General features: G+C 38.0%; 1 protein-coding gene across 1 annotated transcript in view; it reads left to right on the top strand.

Moving 5' to 3' along the window:
- The window catches only part of TMTC2 (transmembrane O-mannosyltransferase targeting cadherins 2), a 514,074-nt gene that overhangs the window by 440,647 nt on the left and 55,638 nt on the right, over positions 1-17,789 (top strand). Inside the window, exon 11 of the mRNA XM_004390257.2 lies at positions 9,022-9,085. Coding sequence (XP_004390314.1) covers positions 9,022-9,085 — 64 coding nt within the window. The remainder of the gene's footprint in view (positions 1-9,021; positions 9,086-17,789) is intronic.

Genomic DNA, 17,789 nt, shown 5'->3' with positions numbered 1-17,789 from the left:
TGGGGTGCAGAACTCAAATTCTAGTAAGAAGACCATACTTAATGGTCTGACTGAGACTGGAGGAACCCCGGAAAGCATGGCCCCTGGATTCTCCATCAGCCCAGAACTAAAACAGTTTCCGAGGCTAAGTCTTCAGACAGGGATTGGACTGGGCTGTGGAACATAAAGTGATTCGTGAGCAGTGTGTTTCTTAGCTCAAGTAGGTAAAGGAGACTAAATGGGCTGCTTCTGTCTGTAGGTGAGATGGGAAGGCAAAGAGGGTTAGGAGCTGGTTGAATGGACATGGGAAATCAGGAGTGGAAAGGAGGAGTATGCTGTCACAGTATGGGGAGAGAAATTAGGGTCACATAACAATGTATGTATAAATTTTTGTATGGGAAAAAATCAAAAAAATTAGAAAAAACCATATTTGATTCCCAAATTTCTTTTGTATCTTTTCTTATAAGAATATTGGACCATAAACTGGTGTTCCAAAGGATATTTTTCTATCATAAAATAACACCAAAGAGAGGAAATAGATATATTTCATATATTTCATAGTTCATATATCTATTTTCACTCTGAGCCTGCCTTTTCCCTGATGGCAGGAAAATCTAAATCTAAAGACTTTTAATATACAATCAGCTTACTCCAGTGAATTCTTAGGAATTCAAGGTTTACTTCACAGCCCAGTTTACTAATACTATATAGGTATTTTTCTACTTCCTTACCTTTCTTGATTCTGAGAGGCCGCAGGTATTTGGACTAGAGGGAGGGGCCATGGATAGCATGGGCAGAAATTGGTAATGAGAAAGGAGCATCCATCTGAGTCTCTAGTGGGTAAGTCCTTTGTTGGCATAATGATTAAATCTTTATTTTCTAGATATGGGACATAAGCTTGACTGTTAGGGTGGCATGTTAGATGGGTTTAGCCATGTGTTTGGACCCAGCATAGCCTCCTGGTATAAGTGATTTTTCTTACTCATCATCTTATTCTTGGCTTTGTAAAGTACCCTGTGGTCAGAATACAAGGTTGTCTTCATCTAGCCTGGTAGATATCTTTACAGAACCAGTCACTTGCCTCTTTACCCATCTTTGGCTTTTCCACTTGGACGTGTGGGCAACTTATGCCTCTCCTCCATATCCAATTGTAATCTATTAAAAATGGGAGATTATGAGGATAAGAAAGAGTATCTGGCACTTTTTTGGCTTTTCCTCATCCCCCCTTTCTTTGCCTTTTCCCCAAGTTCCTCCGCATCTGCCCTTGTTTGGGAGAGTCTGAGGTACAGGAAGCAAAATACAACAGTGTATTTCACTCTGTTTAGTCTTAAAGCCCTTTTTCTTAGTTTCATCTGGAAAAGTTCACTTTGTCAATTTAGGGGTCAGTGGGTCAGGAAGTAAACCCTATAATTGCAAATATCCGTCCCCCCGCCCAATCTCGTCTCACACTCAAATGGTGGCCTTTAAACATCATAGACAAAGATATGGTTTCTTCCTTGCTTAGTAGTTGATATAGCAGTAGTCACAATATGTGTAGGAGTGGGCTGGGGTGGGGTGTTGGAGCAAAGGAAACAAAACACCATTTTACATCCCAAGTAATATGGCACAGAATGATACAGCACATATCATTTTTCTATATCTTCATGTATACAGAGATGTCAGCATAAACCTGTGGTTTAGATCTTTAGCTTTGAATCCTTGATTTCCATTTCAGTCACTTACCAGCTGTATAACCTTGGGGAAGTTGCACAACTTCTTTAAGCCTCCTTTTATTCTTCTTTAAAATGTTAATAACAGCAACTCCTTCATGGGGTTGTAACTGGTAAATGAGATAATCAATTCTTGGTATTCCATAAGAGACACATAGATAAGAGAATTTAGAAATTTTCTTTTCCATAACCCAGTAAAATAAGAGGACAGGGAGAAAGGACATGAGCATGCAGGAAAGGTGTATTTTGTCAGCATCTTTAAACAGATCCTAATAGTTCTGGCAGCCAGAGTCCTACAATCAGTCCCTAACAATCCAGTGGTTGAGGTTCTTAACAATAATGAGTAGAATCCCCTTATCCCCAAGGAACTGGCAGAATATTGTTAATTTCCTCATTTTTCAAATGTTGATTAATGATTCAGTCATCTATGCAATTAATATTTATTAAGCACTCCCAGGATGCTTCCTGCAGAGGGGAGTATAAAATACAGCTCATATCATAAGATGGACATTAGTTAGTTGTTCATGAGTTTATAATCTTGTCTAGAGAATAAAATACGAATATAAGTGACTATTCAGTGGTAGAACTGGCATATTCTTTTCCCTTGCTGCTGTAAATGCCTGCTAATTGGTTGTCAGTAAAAACCATTTAATAATAGAAGCAAAGTTCTGGAGTGAAAAATAATTTTCACAGTTACATGGTATGTATAATGAATCCTACTGCTTTTATATTTCATTTGAATATCATCTATTCTACTTTTCCATTAGGAAACTAAGATTCTAAACTAGACATATCCTTTGGAAATTCAACCACTGTAGTGTGAAGACTTTAAAGAAAACTAATAACCATTTTTTTGAGGGGGGAGGAGAAACTTTTTTCACTTGAGTTGGTTATCATTTTTAAAGCATTTCATCTAATGGGTTCCTCAATTTCTCTTTTGATCTTTATTGACCTATGAACTTGAACATCCATTAAAATGAGTTTTAATGGTAGCTCCACTTTTCATGTTAGACACCTATTGGTTGATCTCGCTTCAGAGTAACTTACCTTTTTGTAGTATTAAATTACTCTAATATTGTACCTCCATGCCTTTTATTTTCCTTGGGGGAAAACTCTTCCAGGGCATGACCTAATGAATTCTGGTTCAAATTTCCAAATGAAACTAAACCAAAGTGATTCTATAATTTGGTGGAGGGAACCTTCATTAAATACCCTAGTGAGGGAAGTTTTACTGGTCTGTACCAGACTAAAGTATTTTTCTTGACATTCTGAAATTGAACTTCAACATTTATGAGAATATAAATTGCAATAGCACATTATAACATGTCATGGGACCAGTGGAGCCCTAGGTCAAGGGTTTTTACTTTCTCTATAACCTCTTTAAAAATAGAATGTTTCTAATTATCTTTCCTTTAAAATTTTAGAAAAATGTGTTTCATTCTCCAAAGAGATGTTATCTTCAGTTATTCTTATAATTTATATGGTTGTATGGTGGTATGTCTGAATAGTTTAGCTTGACCAAAGTGCAGATTCAGTCTTAAAGGCATGGTTAGCCTTCTCTTTTTAAACCTAAATGTGTAACAGTTAATTTTTCACTTCTTTATCCTGACCTCATCTTCATGTCTCGAAAGCTTCCTAAAATCATTGCTTCAAGAGAAAACTCCATTTTAACTGCAGGACCTCAGGCCATTTACTACAATCGTACACATCATAGCTATGCCATATGCATCACCTGTAGTTGAATTTGGCATTTGTCTGTAGCATTTCTTCTGTACCCCTCAAACATTTCAGCTCACCTTGCAAAAGCTTAAGTCGCTTCTTGTTATCTACCATCTTTGAAGGTCTTCTGAAGCAGCATAGTATGATTCAAAAACATCTCAAGTTTTTAAAGGCTAATTGGCTGTTGCTTTAGAACCATGACATTTGATTTCTTCTGCAAACAAGTTGGCAGAACCTAGGTCTTTGCTGTGAATTGCAAGACTAGGTGATGTACAAACTTATCTGTAGCATTCAGTGGGCATCTTATTTGTATAACTATGCCAGTCATGGTATTTGGTTATAAGCAATAGAAACTGACTCTGATTGTTTGAAGCCTGTGGAGACTACAGAATTCACTACAGGCTGTAGAGCAGCTCCTTTATTTTTCTTCCTTCTTGAATCAGCAGGAAACAAGGTACCCACAGAGGCCAAGAAGCAGGACATAAAACAATAGTTCTTTACAAGAAGAGTCTGGCCAGGACATAACCCCATTGCTTCCACCGTTATGAGTGAATCTAGACATCCCTTCACCTTTCTGTCACTCAGTCAGGAATCAAAGACCCAAGTGAGACCATCCAATTAGCTAAGCCTTGATCATATGCCTACTTGGTGGCCAGAGAGCAAGGAGAAGGAGAAACTGGCCTTTTTATTTTCTGGAGACTACACACAATAGAAGGTCCCCCTTCCGAGATAGGAAATGAAGTGGCTTTCTAGATAGATAAACAGAATTTTTTAAAACCTACCAGTGTCCATTACTTCCATAAAACAAAAGCAACTAATTATTAATTTTGACAGTCTATAATTAAAAAATTAAGATTTTTCAACTTCTGGCAACATGGCACTCTAGGCAGAAGCACCACACTGTCCCTCCACAGCAAAGATCCGAAAAACTAAGCCAAACAGAGAAAACAGCAATCCTGAAACCCTAAACATCAAATGAAGAGATAAAGAACTTAGCCAAGTACCAAATGGAATAAGAGCCTGACAGAGAACAGAGAGCGAGGAGACATACATGGAGAGGTCCCCATCACCCAATGCAGCATGGATCCACCATCTTGGACTCCTATCAGAGACCAGCACATACGGGGTATGAGAAAACAACTTCGCAAAGCTTCCAGCAGGAGACAGAACAACCGGTAACTGGCGATACACATTTTCCCACCTCCCACCCTTCTTCACCCCCACTCGGACTCCCCTGCTTCCCATGGCCACAGTCTCTTGGCTGGGAAGCACCAGCTGCTTGGATTCCACCCACCCGCAATGGCCGACTCCCTGAGTGCCATTTGTTGGCTGCTGGTGTTGCTTTTTTCTGCTTCTTTTGATTTCTTCCTTACCTCTCACCACATCCCCCTCCTTTTGCTCAAATATCTGGCTCTGTGCGCCATCTTTGCTTCTTCCTGAGGGGCTGTGGAGCTCCATTCAAGTGTGGAACAGCTTCCTGGTCCATGCTGCTGCGCTGGTGGATCCCAGAGCTTTTTTGTTTGTTTGTTTGTTTTCAATTATTTGTTTTCTTTTTCTTTTTTTGAGTTGGAAGCCCGTTCTAGCCGGGCAGTGCTGCGCAGCTTGGAACCTATCCCCTCAGCTTGCACAGAAGCTCAGAGGGATCCCTGAGGGCATTTCTTTTTTCCTGTTTTTTTGGGAGGTTTTTCTTGTTGTTTTTTTTTTTTTTTTGTATTGTTTTGTTTTCCCTCTTTTTCCCTTTTTGTTTTTCTTCATTACTCAGTTTCTTGTTTCTCTATACCTTCCCTCTCTTCCTGTCCCCTGGATACCTGGCACTGAATACCTCTATGCCTCCTAGCCAAGCTGTACTTCAATACCTGGGAACAACTTCCCCAGACCTCGTAGCTGCACAAGTGGGATCCCTGGGAGCTTTGCTGTTCTTTTTTCTGTTTTTTATTTATTCATTATTTTATTTTCCTTCTTCTTCCCCTTTTTGTTTTTCTCCATTTCATAGTCTCTCATCTCTCCACTCCAACGGCAAGCTCCCCTAGCACTCTTTTTTGTTTGTTTGTATGTTTTTGTCTCCTGTTCCTCTCTCCTCTCCCCCATACCCATCTTAGCTCCACACATCACAATCTCCCCCCTCCGTCCTGCCTACCTGCACCATACGCTTTACATCACACTACCAAGCAGCACAGGCACAGCCTACCAGAACCTGCCCTGCACTGATTACCGACCCACCCTGGTAGCTGTAGTAAGTGCCACAAACAACCCATCCCAGCAACTCCTCTTCAGCTAGACCTGCCCTGCTGTACCATATCCAAGTGACCAACCCTGCCAATTGGAGAAAGAGGTGAAAAGTATTGTGCCCACAGATGAGCAAACAATAAAGAACACACAGCCCACCTGCTCAGACATAACCAAATAAAAACAAAAAGGACGAAACAAGTCTACAATCAGTAAACAAGAAAAATAACCACTAAATACCCCAAAGACAGCAGACAATATCAAAACATTTACAAAAACAGGACAGGATGGTTCCAGTAGGCGTCCAAAATAAAATACCAGATGACTTTCCAGTAGAAGAAAAGGCACTAGAACTACCTGATAGGAAATTCAAATCTCTAATACTCAGAATTATCCAAGAGTTGAAGCAAAAAGCAGACAAAAATGAGGAAAAAATAAGATAAATTCCTGGAAAATACAGACAAGAAAGTGGAAGAATTCAGGAAAATAATGCAGCCACAAAAAGCCAAAATAAATTCACAACTAAAAATTATACAAAAACAACAATTAGAAATCCAAAAGATAAACAACAAGATTTCAGAAATGGACAGTATCATAGAAGGGCTGAGAAGCAGATTTGAAATGGTGAAAGATAGGATCAGCGGAATTGAAGACAAACACTTGGATACAACTCTGTTTGAGGAAAAATCAGGAAAAAGAATGAAGAAAAATGAAGAGACCCTGAGAATTATGTGGGATACAATCAGAAGCAAAAATCTGCAAGTGATTGGAGTTCCAGAACAGGGGGAGAAAACAAGACACAGAGAGGATCACTGAAGAATTGCTGACACAAAAATTCCCCAATGTCATGAAAGATGAAAAGCTGACCATCCAAGAAGCTCAACAAACCCCATATAGGATAGATGCCAAAAGAAAATCATCAAGGCATATCATGATCACACTCACTAAAACCAAAGACAAACAAAGAATCCTGAGAATAGCTCAAGAAAAACCAAAAGTCACATACAGAGGAGAAACAAAAAGACTAAGCTCGGATTATTCAGCAGAAACCGTGCAGGCAAGAAGGCAATGGGATGACATATATAAAACCTTGAAAGAAAAAAATTGCCAGCCAAAAATAATATATCCTGCAAAACTCTCATTCAAATATGATGGTAAAATTAGGTCATTTCCAGTTAAACAGAAATTAAGGGACTATGTAAAAACCAAACCAAACTTATGAGACTTATTAAAGGAAGTCCTTCAATCTGAGAACAACAATATCAGACCACAGGCTGAATATAGGACACAGGATTGTACTAGCCAGATACCAACCTAGGAAATGAACTCTTAAGGATTATGCAAAACCAAAAGAATTACAAAAGGGAACCAGAGAGGTTAATGTGTAAATGACAACGGCATCAGAACAATAAAAGAGGGAATAAACTGTGTAGATATAGAACCTTCTAATGGAGAGGAAGTCAAGCGATACAGAGTAATAATAGACTGGTTCACATCTAGGAAGATAAGGGTAAATTTCACGGTAACCACAAAGAAAGTTAACAAAGCTACTCTCATCAAAATAAAGAAAAAAACACAAAGTCTCAGTAAAAACAAAACCTACAAAAAAAAAAGAAATGAAAAAATAATCCACAAACAAAAGGAACTCAGCACAGAAAAGTAAGAGGAACAAAACTGGAAGACATTAAGCTGAGTGAAGTAAGTCAATCACAAAAGGAGAAATATTGTATGAGACCTCTACTGTATAACTCATGTAAAAGTTTACACACAAAAAGAAATAATCTTTGTTGGTTACAAGGGATGGGAGGAGTGGGGGGGCAGGAACTAAATAGGTAAGTGGTAACTTTGGTGAAGGATAAGACAGTACACATTACCGGGGAAGTCAGCACAACTTGTACAAGAAAAGGTCATGGAAGCTCCAAAGTCACTTCCATACTCCCTGAGGGACTGAATTGCTGGGTGGAGGGCTGTGGGGACCATGATCTCGGGGAACGTCTATCTAAATTGGCATAACACAATTTATAAAGACAATGTGCTACATTCTATCTTGGTGAGTAGCATCTGGGGTCTTAAAAACCTGTGAGCAGCCATCTAAGATACCCCACTGGTCTCACCCCTTCGGGCTCAAGGGAGAATGAAGAGAACAAGATACAAGGAAAAGATTAGTCCAAAGGACTAATGGATCACAGCTACCAAGGCCTCCACCAGACTGAGTCCAGTACAGCTAGATGGTGCCCGGCTACCACCACTCACTGCTCTGACTGGGTTCACAGTAGAGGGTCCTGGACAGAGCTGGAAAAGGATGTAGAACAGAATTCTAACCCACAAAAAAAGACCAGATTTACTCACCTGACAGACTGGAGAAACCCTGAGATCATGGACCCCGTACACCCTTTTAGCTCAGTGGTGAAGCCCCTCCCGAAGTTCACCCTTCAGCCAGAGGTTGGGCAGACTCATAAAACAAAACAGGACTAATGATGCACAGCAGTCCAGGGACAAGGACTAGAAGGCAGGAGGGGACAGGAAAGCTGATGAGAGGGAACCCAGGGTTGAGAAGGGACAGTATTGACATGTTATAGGGTTGTTAACCATTGTCATAGGGCAATATGTTTACTAACTGTTTAATGAGAAACTATTTGTTCTGCGAACCTTCATCTAAGGTACAAAAAAAAAAGAATTATCTATGTGAGACCAAATTGACAACAGCAACTCAAAAGGTTTGATGGGAAGCCTAGGAGACAGGGAGTTGAAGATAATGGTGGTGGAATAATTTGGAAAAGGTTAGTGAGAATAGCAGCGCAATTGGAAGAATGTAATCGATGTCACTGAATTGTACATGTAGTAACTTTCAAAATGGTGTAACTTTAGCTATGTATATTTTCACCAAAAAAAAGGTCCTCAAAGTCGAGAAGGGAGAGTGTTGACATGTCGTGGGGTTGTTAACCAATGTCATAAAACAATATGTGTACTGACTGTTTAATGAGAAACTATTTGTTCTGTAAATCTTCATCTAAAGTACAATAAAAAAATTTAAAAAAAAATTAAGGTTTTTCTAGGGCATCATGTTGAAGCTGGAGAATCCCAACCCTGTAACATATTATCTGGATTAGCTTGGAAAAGTTAAATTTCTGATTTGTTTTATATATATATATATATAAATTTAAAGGATAATACCAAATAAATAAGACTGTGTTGAGATAATATATAAAATGCCTGAAAACACAATTGCAAGCATTTAATTTTTAATGGGCTTTTTCTGCTTCAAAAACTTAGTGTTTGTTTGATGTGATTGTAATTTTTGAAAGTATTATTTTGCTGCATGATGATTCTGTTTACTTATCTGCACTTTTAAATTAAATGATATTTATTTATTTATTTTCTTTTACAGACAGGCTAGCCTCAATGAAGCCGCTGAGAAGTATTATGACTTGGCAGCCAAGCTGAGGCCTAATGTAAGTACTTACCTAATGAGAAATATTACTGAGGGACAAGTTCAGAGCGTGTGATAGTTTTGAAGACATAGGAGCATTTTGGTACTGGGATTTTTTTCCCTGTGATCTCTTGTTCTGAATATCCACTTAATGGCTTATTCAACAATAAGATCTGCCTGTCTCAAGCTTCTTTCTTTTTCCAGAGGTAAAAATTGCTGTTTTCTAGCATATATAAAGCACCATAAATTTTATCATTTGGATGCAGGTTTTAGCATTACTAAATACTTTGCATTTGGATGACTTTTAAAATTGATTCCTTGAACAGTTTTTGTATTTTGTTCTGTTTTTTGCCATGATATTAAGTACCTACTGACTTCTGAACATCATAAATATTTTTTTATTCTTACTTGCAGTCAAACCTTTAGCTGTGTAGCCTCTTTTCTATTCCACAATCCTCATTTCTAATAACTGTTGCTTTTCAACTTTATCACGAATGTTTTCATTAGAATTTTTCCCTGGGTAGTCACACTTCCATAAAGTAAGGTGGCTATAAATCAGATCATTACAACTGAAATAGAGTAACCATTTATGAGAAAATAAAAAACTGGTTTCGTATCGGTCTTCTAAGCAGTTTTTATTGGAGCACATCACTGAATTCCAGCACATTGCCTTTATTCTCATGCATGCTTTGTTCTACATCTCCAACACGAAAACCTTCTACCCTGCTCTCCTCTCTGGATCTAGAACATCTACTGAGAAATACAGTTTTGAGACAGTAATGAAAGTGTAGATGTGATGTGACTACAAATAATGGGATCAGTCTTGTTTCTTTACAGTAACTGCTCCATTGGGCCAGCATCTGCACAGTAGTTGCTTTGTGTTAGGATGCAGAGATGTCATACCCTAAAAGGCCACACAAGGTAGCCATGAGGGCTGAACATAATTAACTAATTCAAATACAATGTGGCAATTCCTATACAGAGGTGTATATAGTGCTGTGGGAGTGCGAAAGGGGAGGATTTATGCTCCCTGAAAGAGGCCCACACAGGAAGTAGCTGTTTTTAGGAGATTCAACCACATGTAACCTCGGCCCTGAAACTAAATGTTCCCGGTTTCATTAATTATGAGGTGCTTCAAGAATTGGTGAGCTGTTCACAACAGAAGAAAATTTTTTAATAATTACAGTAGTAAAACAAAAAGTCATTGCACATTGTCACATTGTGGGGATTGCAAACAATGTCACAAAACAAAGTGTGTACAAATTTTTGAATGAGAAATTGACTTGAGCTGCAAACTTTCAACTAAAGCACAATAAAAAATAAAATTCATTGCACATTTACCGTGTGCCAGACACTGTACTAGGTGCTTCGCGTGAATTCCCTCATCCAGTTCTCACAACAACCCACTAAAATATTTTATGATCTCCATTTCTCTGAAGCTTGGAAAAGTTAATAGCATACCCAGTATCACAACTAGTAAGTGGTGGAGTCAAATTCTAAACTTGGGTGTATAAAAGACATATTGACGAAAAAAAATGTAGCCATATCTTAGAAAGGAAATGCAAGTCAGATGTCTGGGAAACAAAATAATAATAGTTCTCTCATTTATTTATTCAGCATATAATTTATGAGTGCATACTATTTGCCAGGCCCCTGGGTAGTGCAAATGGTTTGCCCTTGACTACCAACCTAAAGGTTGGCAGTTCAAACTCACCCAGCAGTGTTGTAGAAGAAAGGCCTGGCAATTGCTTCCATAAAGATTGTTGTTGTTAGTTGCTGTCAAGTCAATTTTGACTCATAGCAATCCCATGTGACAGAGTAGAACTGTCCCATAGTGTTTTCTAGGCTGTATTCTTTATGGGAGCAGATCACCAGGTCTTTATCCCACAGAGCTGCTGAGTGGGTTTGAACCACTGAGTGCTTAGCCATTGTGCAACCAGGGGTCCTTTCTGTAAAGATTACAGCCAAGAAAACCCATGGAACAGTTCCACTGCATAACACTTGGGGTAATCGTGGATCGAAATCGACTTGAGGGCAATGGATTAGGTTAGATTAGATTACTATGTGCCAAGCACTATTCTAAGCATTGGATATTTAGCAGTAAACAAAACTGACAAAAGTGCCTGCCTGTTAGTTTGTAATCTAGACTAAGGAGATGGGGCATAAGCAAATTAGTAAGGTATGTACTGTGTCAGGTTAGTGAAATATGTACTATGTAAGATGGCCCCCACGTGTCTGTCAGTTTGTCATACTGTAGGGGCTTGCATGTTGCTGTGATGCTGTAAGCTATGCCACCGGTATTCAGATACCCCATGGTGGATAGGTTTCAGCTGAGCTTCTAGACTAAGACAGACTAGGAAGGAGGACCTGGCAGTCTACTTGTGAAAAGAATTAGTCAGTGAAAACCTTATGAATAGCAACAGAACATTGTCTGATATAGTGCTGAATGATGAGCCTCCCAGGTTGGAAGGCACTCAGAATATAACTGGGGAAGAGCTGCCTCCTCAAAGTAGAGTCGACCTTAATGACGTGGATAGAGTCAAGCTTTCGGAACTTTCATTTGCTGATATGGCACGACTCAAAATGAGAAGAAACAGTTGCAAACATCCATTAATAATCAGAACCTGGAATGTATGAAGTAAGAATTTAGGAAAATTGGAAATCATCGAAAATGAAATGCAACGCATAAACAGCGATATCCTAGGCGTTAGTGAGCTGAAATGGACTGGTGTAGGCCATTTTGAATCAGACAATCCTATGGTTTACTACGTCGGGAATGACAGTTTGAAGAGGAATGGTGTTGCATTCATTGACAAAAAGAACATTTCAAAGTCTATCCTGAAATACAGCACTGTCAGTGATAGGATAATATCCATAAGCCTACAAAGAAGACCAGTTAATACGACTATTACACAAATTTACAGGCCAACCACTAAGGCCAAGATGAAGAAATTGAAGATTTTTACCAGCTTCTGCAGTCTGAAATTGATTGAGCACGCAGTCAGGATGCATTGATAATTACTGGTGATCAGAATGCAAAAGTTGGAAACAAGAAGGATCGGTAGTTGGAAAATATGGCCTTGGTATTAGAATCAATGCAGGAGATTGCAACACCAATGACTTATTCATTGCAGATACCCTTTTTCACCAACATAAACGACGACTATACACATGGACCTCGCCAGATGGAATACACAGGAATCAAATCGACTACATCTGTGGAAAGAGATGATGGAAAAGCTCAATATCATCAGTCAGAACAAGGCCAGTTGAAAGTGAAGAAAATTTGAACAAGTCCACAAGAGCCAAAGTATGACCTTGAGTATATTCCACCTGAATTTAGAGACCATCTCAAGAATAGATTTGATGCATTGAACACTAATGACCGAAGACCAGACAAGTTGTGGAATGACATCAAGGACATCGTACATGAAAAAGCAGAGGTCATTAAAAAGACAGGAAAGAAAGAAAAGACCAAAACTGATATCAGAAGAGGCTCACACTTGCTCTTGAATGCCAAGTAGCTAAAGCAAAAGGAAGAAATGATGAAGTAAAAGAACTGAACAGAAGATTTCAAAGGCGGCTCGAGAAGACATAGTAAAGTGATAATGACGTGGAAAGAGCTGGAGATAGAAAACCAAAAGGAAAGAACATGCTCAGCATTTCTCAAGTTGAAAAAACTGAAGAAAAAATTCAAGCCTTGAGTTGCAATAGTGAAGGATTCTGTGGGGAAAATATTAAAGGAAACAGGAAGCATCAAAAGGAGATGAGAGAAATACACAGAGTAATTATACCACAAAGCATTGGTTGACTGTCAACCATTTTAAAAGGTACCATATGATCAGGAGCTGATGGTTCTAAAGGAAGAAGTCCAAGCTGCACTGAAGGCATTGGCGAAAAACAAGGCTGCAGGAATTGACAAAATATCAGTTGGGATGCTTCAACAAATGGATGCAGTGCTGGAAGTGTTCACTTGTCTATGCCAAGAAATTTGGAAGACAGCTACCTGACCAACCAACTAGAAGAGATTCATATTTATGCCTGTTCCCAAGAAAGGTGACCCAACCAAATGTGGAAATTGTTGAACAATATCATTAATATAATATGCAAGTAAATTTTTGCAGAAGATCATTCAAAAGTGGCTGCAGCAGTGTATCGACAGGGAACTGCCAGAAATTCCGGCCAGATTCAGAAGAGGATGTGGAACCAGGGATATCATTGCTGATGTCAGATGGATCCTAGCTGAAAGCAGAGAATACCAGAAAGACGTTTACCTGTGTTTTATTGACTATGCAAAGGTACTCGACTGCATGGATCACAACAAATTATGGATAACACTGCGAAAAACGAGAATACCAGAACGCTTTAACTGTGCTCATGAGGAACCCGTACATAGATCAAGAGGCAGTTGTTCAAACAGAACAAGGGGATACTGCATTGTTTAAAGTCAGGAAAGGTGTGTGTCAGGTTTGTATCCTTTTACCATGCCTATTCAATCTGTATGCTGAGCAAATAATCCGAGAAGCTGGACTATATGAAGAAGAACGCAGAATCAGGATCAAAGGAAGACTCATTAACAACCTGCAGTATGCAGAGGACACAACCTTGCTTGCTGAAGGTGAAGAAGACTTGAAGCACTTACTGGTGAAGATCAAAGACCACAGCCTTCAGTATGGATTATACCTCAACATAAGGAAAACAAAAATCCTCACAACTGGACCAATAAGCAACATCAAGATAAATGGAGAATATTGTCAAGGATTTCATTTTACTTGGATCCACAGTCAACACCCATGGAAGCAGCAGTCAAGAAATCAAAAGATGAATTGTATTGGGCAGATGTGCTGCAAAAGACCTCTTTAAAGTGTTGAAAAGTAAAAGTGAAGAATAAGGTGCGCCTGACCCAAGCCATGGTATTTTCAATTGTATCATATGCATGCAAAAGCTGGACAATGAATAAGGAAGACAGAAGAAGAATCAAGGCCTTTGAATTGTGGTGTTGGCAAAGAATATTGAACTTACCATGGACTGTGAAAAGAATGAACAAATGTGCCTTGGAAGTAGTACAACCAGAATGCTGCTTAGAAGCAAGCGTGGCGAGACTACGTCTTAAATACCTTGGACATATTATCAAGAAGGATCAGTTCCTGGAGAAGGACATCATGCTTGGTAAAATAGAGGCTCAGCAAAAAAGAGGAAGACCCTCAAGGAGATGGACTGACACAGTGGCTGCAACAATCGGCTCAAGCATAACAACGATTATGAGTGTGGCGCAGCACTAGGCAGTGTTCTGTTCTGTAGTACATAGGGTCTGTACGAGTCAGAACCGACTTGATAGCACCTAACAATAACAACAACATGTCAGATAGTGATAAGTGCTTTAGAGAAAATGACACAGGAAAGAGGTCTGGGAAGTTCAGGAGGAATTGCACAGGAGGTAAGGCTTTGTAAATGCCTAGGTTCAGTGTCACCACAGCATTTTTAAGAAAAGGGTCGTATTCGAGGTCTTAAAGTTATTACGATAACCTCATTGAAAGCAGGAATTCGTTTTTTCTTTGTTTTTGTTGTTCCTTTCACCTTGATTAATACACTGCTCTAAATATGCATAATATTTGTATTCATTGAGTACTGGTTACTTGAATGTCACTTTTATTTTTGTTAAGTAATTGGTCAAATGATCTTCTTCAGCACATTATAATGGACTAGTGAGGAAAGAGCTATCGCACCTGACCCCAAGATGAAAAAAGACACTGAGGCACCGTAAGATTTAAGCCTGACTTATGAGATTATTTAAGTGACTAGTCAAATTATAAAGTCAGTACTTAATCTTCAACTGAAACCTGTTTTTTCCTAAAACCCCCAAATTTTCTTTTAAACTTGCTGTAGGCTGCCTTTGAACATGCATTTATGCAAATGGTGCTTTCCCTATCTGGGAACAATAAATTAAGTATTTTATGGACTTGGATAAAATGCCAAGTTCATGTTTAATAATAAGTAAATGATGTTATAGTTGATGGATAAGCAAAAGTGAATCTTTTCCTAATTCATTAAATAGATTGTGATTTGGTTTCTTGAATATAGTCTAGGTAAATAAGAAGCCTCCAAGTCAGAAATGATGAAGTAAAAACTATGGAAATAATATAAATTTCCATTCTGGAATTAACAGACCTATTGAACAATAGCCCATGTTATGATTCATTAATAATTATGCATCTGCTCTAAATTAAAGCATCCTTCTAACATTTATCTTGCTTGTAGCTGTTTCTTTTCTTTGTTCATACAAATATTCTCAATTAATTCTATGCTTTAACTAAATAAATTTCAGTTACCTGCTTATGCACGGACAACATAGCAAAGAGACCTCAACCCCTATTCCCTATTTTAATACTTCCACTGTCGTTTCTATTTTTCTCATCTACATGGTAATCTAATCTTACTATTATTTTTCATAAATCATATTTTTCTTGTTGTTTAACTGCCTCAACTACAACAATAGGTAGCTGTATGTGGGTGATTGTATGAACATTTAATCAAAGCTCATGACAGGTCAAGACTATATAAAGTACAATATGTGAGTGTAACCCTGTATATTACTATCATATTAGAAGGGTTTTTAATTGTCTATGGGATGAATTTCTCTGTTAATAAAATATTGGTTCTATTTCTTCAGTATATTCCATAGTGAATTTTTTTTCTAGAAAAGATGTATTTTTCTACACATTTACTTTAAAATTGTTGATTGAGTTCTTGGGTTATTTTATATAGAACAAATTTCTGTAATCAAAAGAAAATCATGAAAAAAATCCAAATTAGACAGAATATAATTTTAAATCTTTTATTCTGATATTGTCTCATCAGGAATGTACAATGCATTTTCATTTACAGAAGTGCAGAAATAGGGAAATATATTTAGCAGGAAAAATGGCACCATTAATTTTTAAAATCCAATTTATTTTATTTTTGTAGCGATTGCTCTGAAATTAAACCTCATATTATTTTAAAACATTGCTATGATAAGAAAACTCTTTAGCAAAATTGCCATTTTAAATTTTTCCAGTTTATACTTTTCAAATCTATAAATTAAATTATCTTTCTGTGGGATTACATTTTTAAAAAAACCACTGTCTTTTCTCCCACTTATGCACATCATAAAATACTGACTCTTGAGGACTAGAAGGAACAATTTAAATGAAACTGCTTTGTCCTTTCTATGGGAATTAAGCCAAATTCTGCATTAACTTATGGATTTAAAAAAAAAATTTTACATATAAAGTATGGGGAATTTGCGTAGTACAAAGTCATACATTTTTACTTGGCTTTTAGTAAACTCTAGAGTCAGTAGGGCATAATCACCGGGTCCATAAATCTTGTATTTTTCTGAATGTAATTGTTTTTAGTCTGAATACATTCAACTTAAATTTATCAAATGTCAACTTTGTGTAAGGCTATATGCAAAGTGCAGCAGGGTTTCAGAGTTACATGAAAAATTAACCCTGGCCTTGAAAATGTACAGTCTAATATGAAGAAGGAGTAAAGGAGAGAACAAATGGATCCAAATCTTCACACTCGAGGACAGTAAATATGCTATATAATATGTTCTTTGTGAGTGATATAAGCTAGGTGCTAGGAAAGTGTACACGAAAGAGAAATCACTTTCAGCTGGATTGATTCAAAAAGGCATTGAGTCAGGGTTGGCAAGCTTAGAGAATCTTCAAGTGATGGGATGTTTATAGGTGCAGATTTTAGCAAGAGAAAGAGAAAGGAGGAAATTCAGACAGGTAGAAGCATATGCATGAGCAAAGTCATGGAGCCTAGAAGGCAAGAAATATGTCCAAGTAATAAGTAAGTGGACATGGTTGGATCATTAGTTTATAATGCAGGAGGGTGAGTAGGACTGGAAACTAATACAAAGCCAGATGAAGAGCATTGAATAGCAGACAAAGATTTAGAAGTTTGTAGTTCAGAATTTTGTTAAGCAGGATAACATGATAAAATAATAGTTTAGGAAGGTCATTTATGTGATGCAATGAAGAATGTTGGTTGTGTTTGGGGAGTAGAGTTGAGAGATACAGCCTTGGGTAAAACCAAACAAAAAGTCATTATAATAGTATAGGCATAGGGTGGTAGAGCCCAAGTACAGAAACAAAATGTAGTGGAAAAGAGCATGCAGGGGAAGTAATCAGTGGGATAAGATGTTAGTAGGAAAATTAGGTAGCCCTAAAGAGTGTTCCAAAGGAGCCCTGGTGGCACAGTGGTTAAGAACTTGGCTTCTAACTGAAAGGTGGGTGGTTCGAACCTACCAGCTGCTTCATGGGAGAAAGATGTGGCAGTCTACTTCTGTAAACATTATAGCCTTGGAAACTCTATGGGGCAGTTCTGCTCTGTCCTATAGGGTCACTATGAGTTGGAATAGACTCAACAGCAATGTGTTTGGCTTGATTTTGGTTAATAAGTGTTCCAAAATTTTGAATTTAGGTAACCTAGAAAAAATAGTAGTACCATAAACAAATAGCAGCCAGGGAAGTGTGTTTATTTCAAGAAGAAAATGTTAAGCTTGAACTGAGCAAATTCTGAGTGAGAGAGGATATTCTAACTTTCTATTATACATACCGATAAAGTAGGCAACTGAGGGGAAGGTCATGTTTAGCGATAGAGATGTGGGACTCATTTGCAGAGATGAGATAGTTGTGAAGGAGTGGATAAGATCACTGAGGTAGGGAATTCAC

The sequence above is a fragment of the Trichechus manatus genome, unplaced genomic scaffold (assembly GCF_000243295.1).
Source record: "Trichechus manatus latirostris isolate Lorelei unplaced genomic scaffold, TriManLat1.0 scaffold00293, whole genome shotgun sequence".
Taxonomy (NCBI): Eukaryota; Metazoa; Chordata; class Mammalia; order Sirenia; family Trichechidae; genus Trichechus; species Trichechus manatus.
Note: the sequence above shows the minus strand (reverse complement) of the source record. Positions and strands in the feature narration are given on the sequence as shown.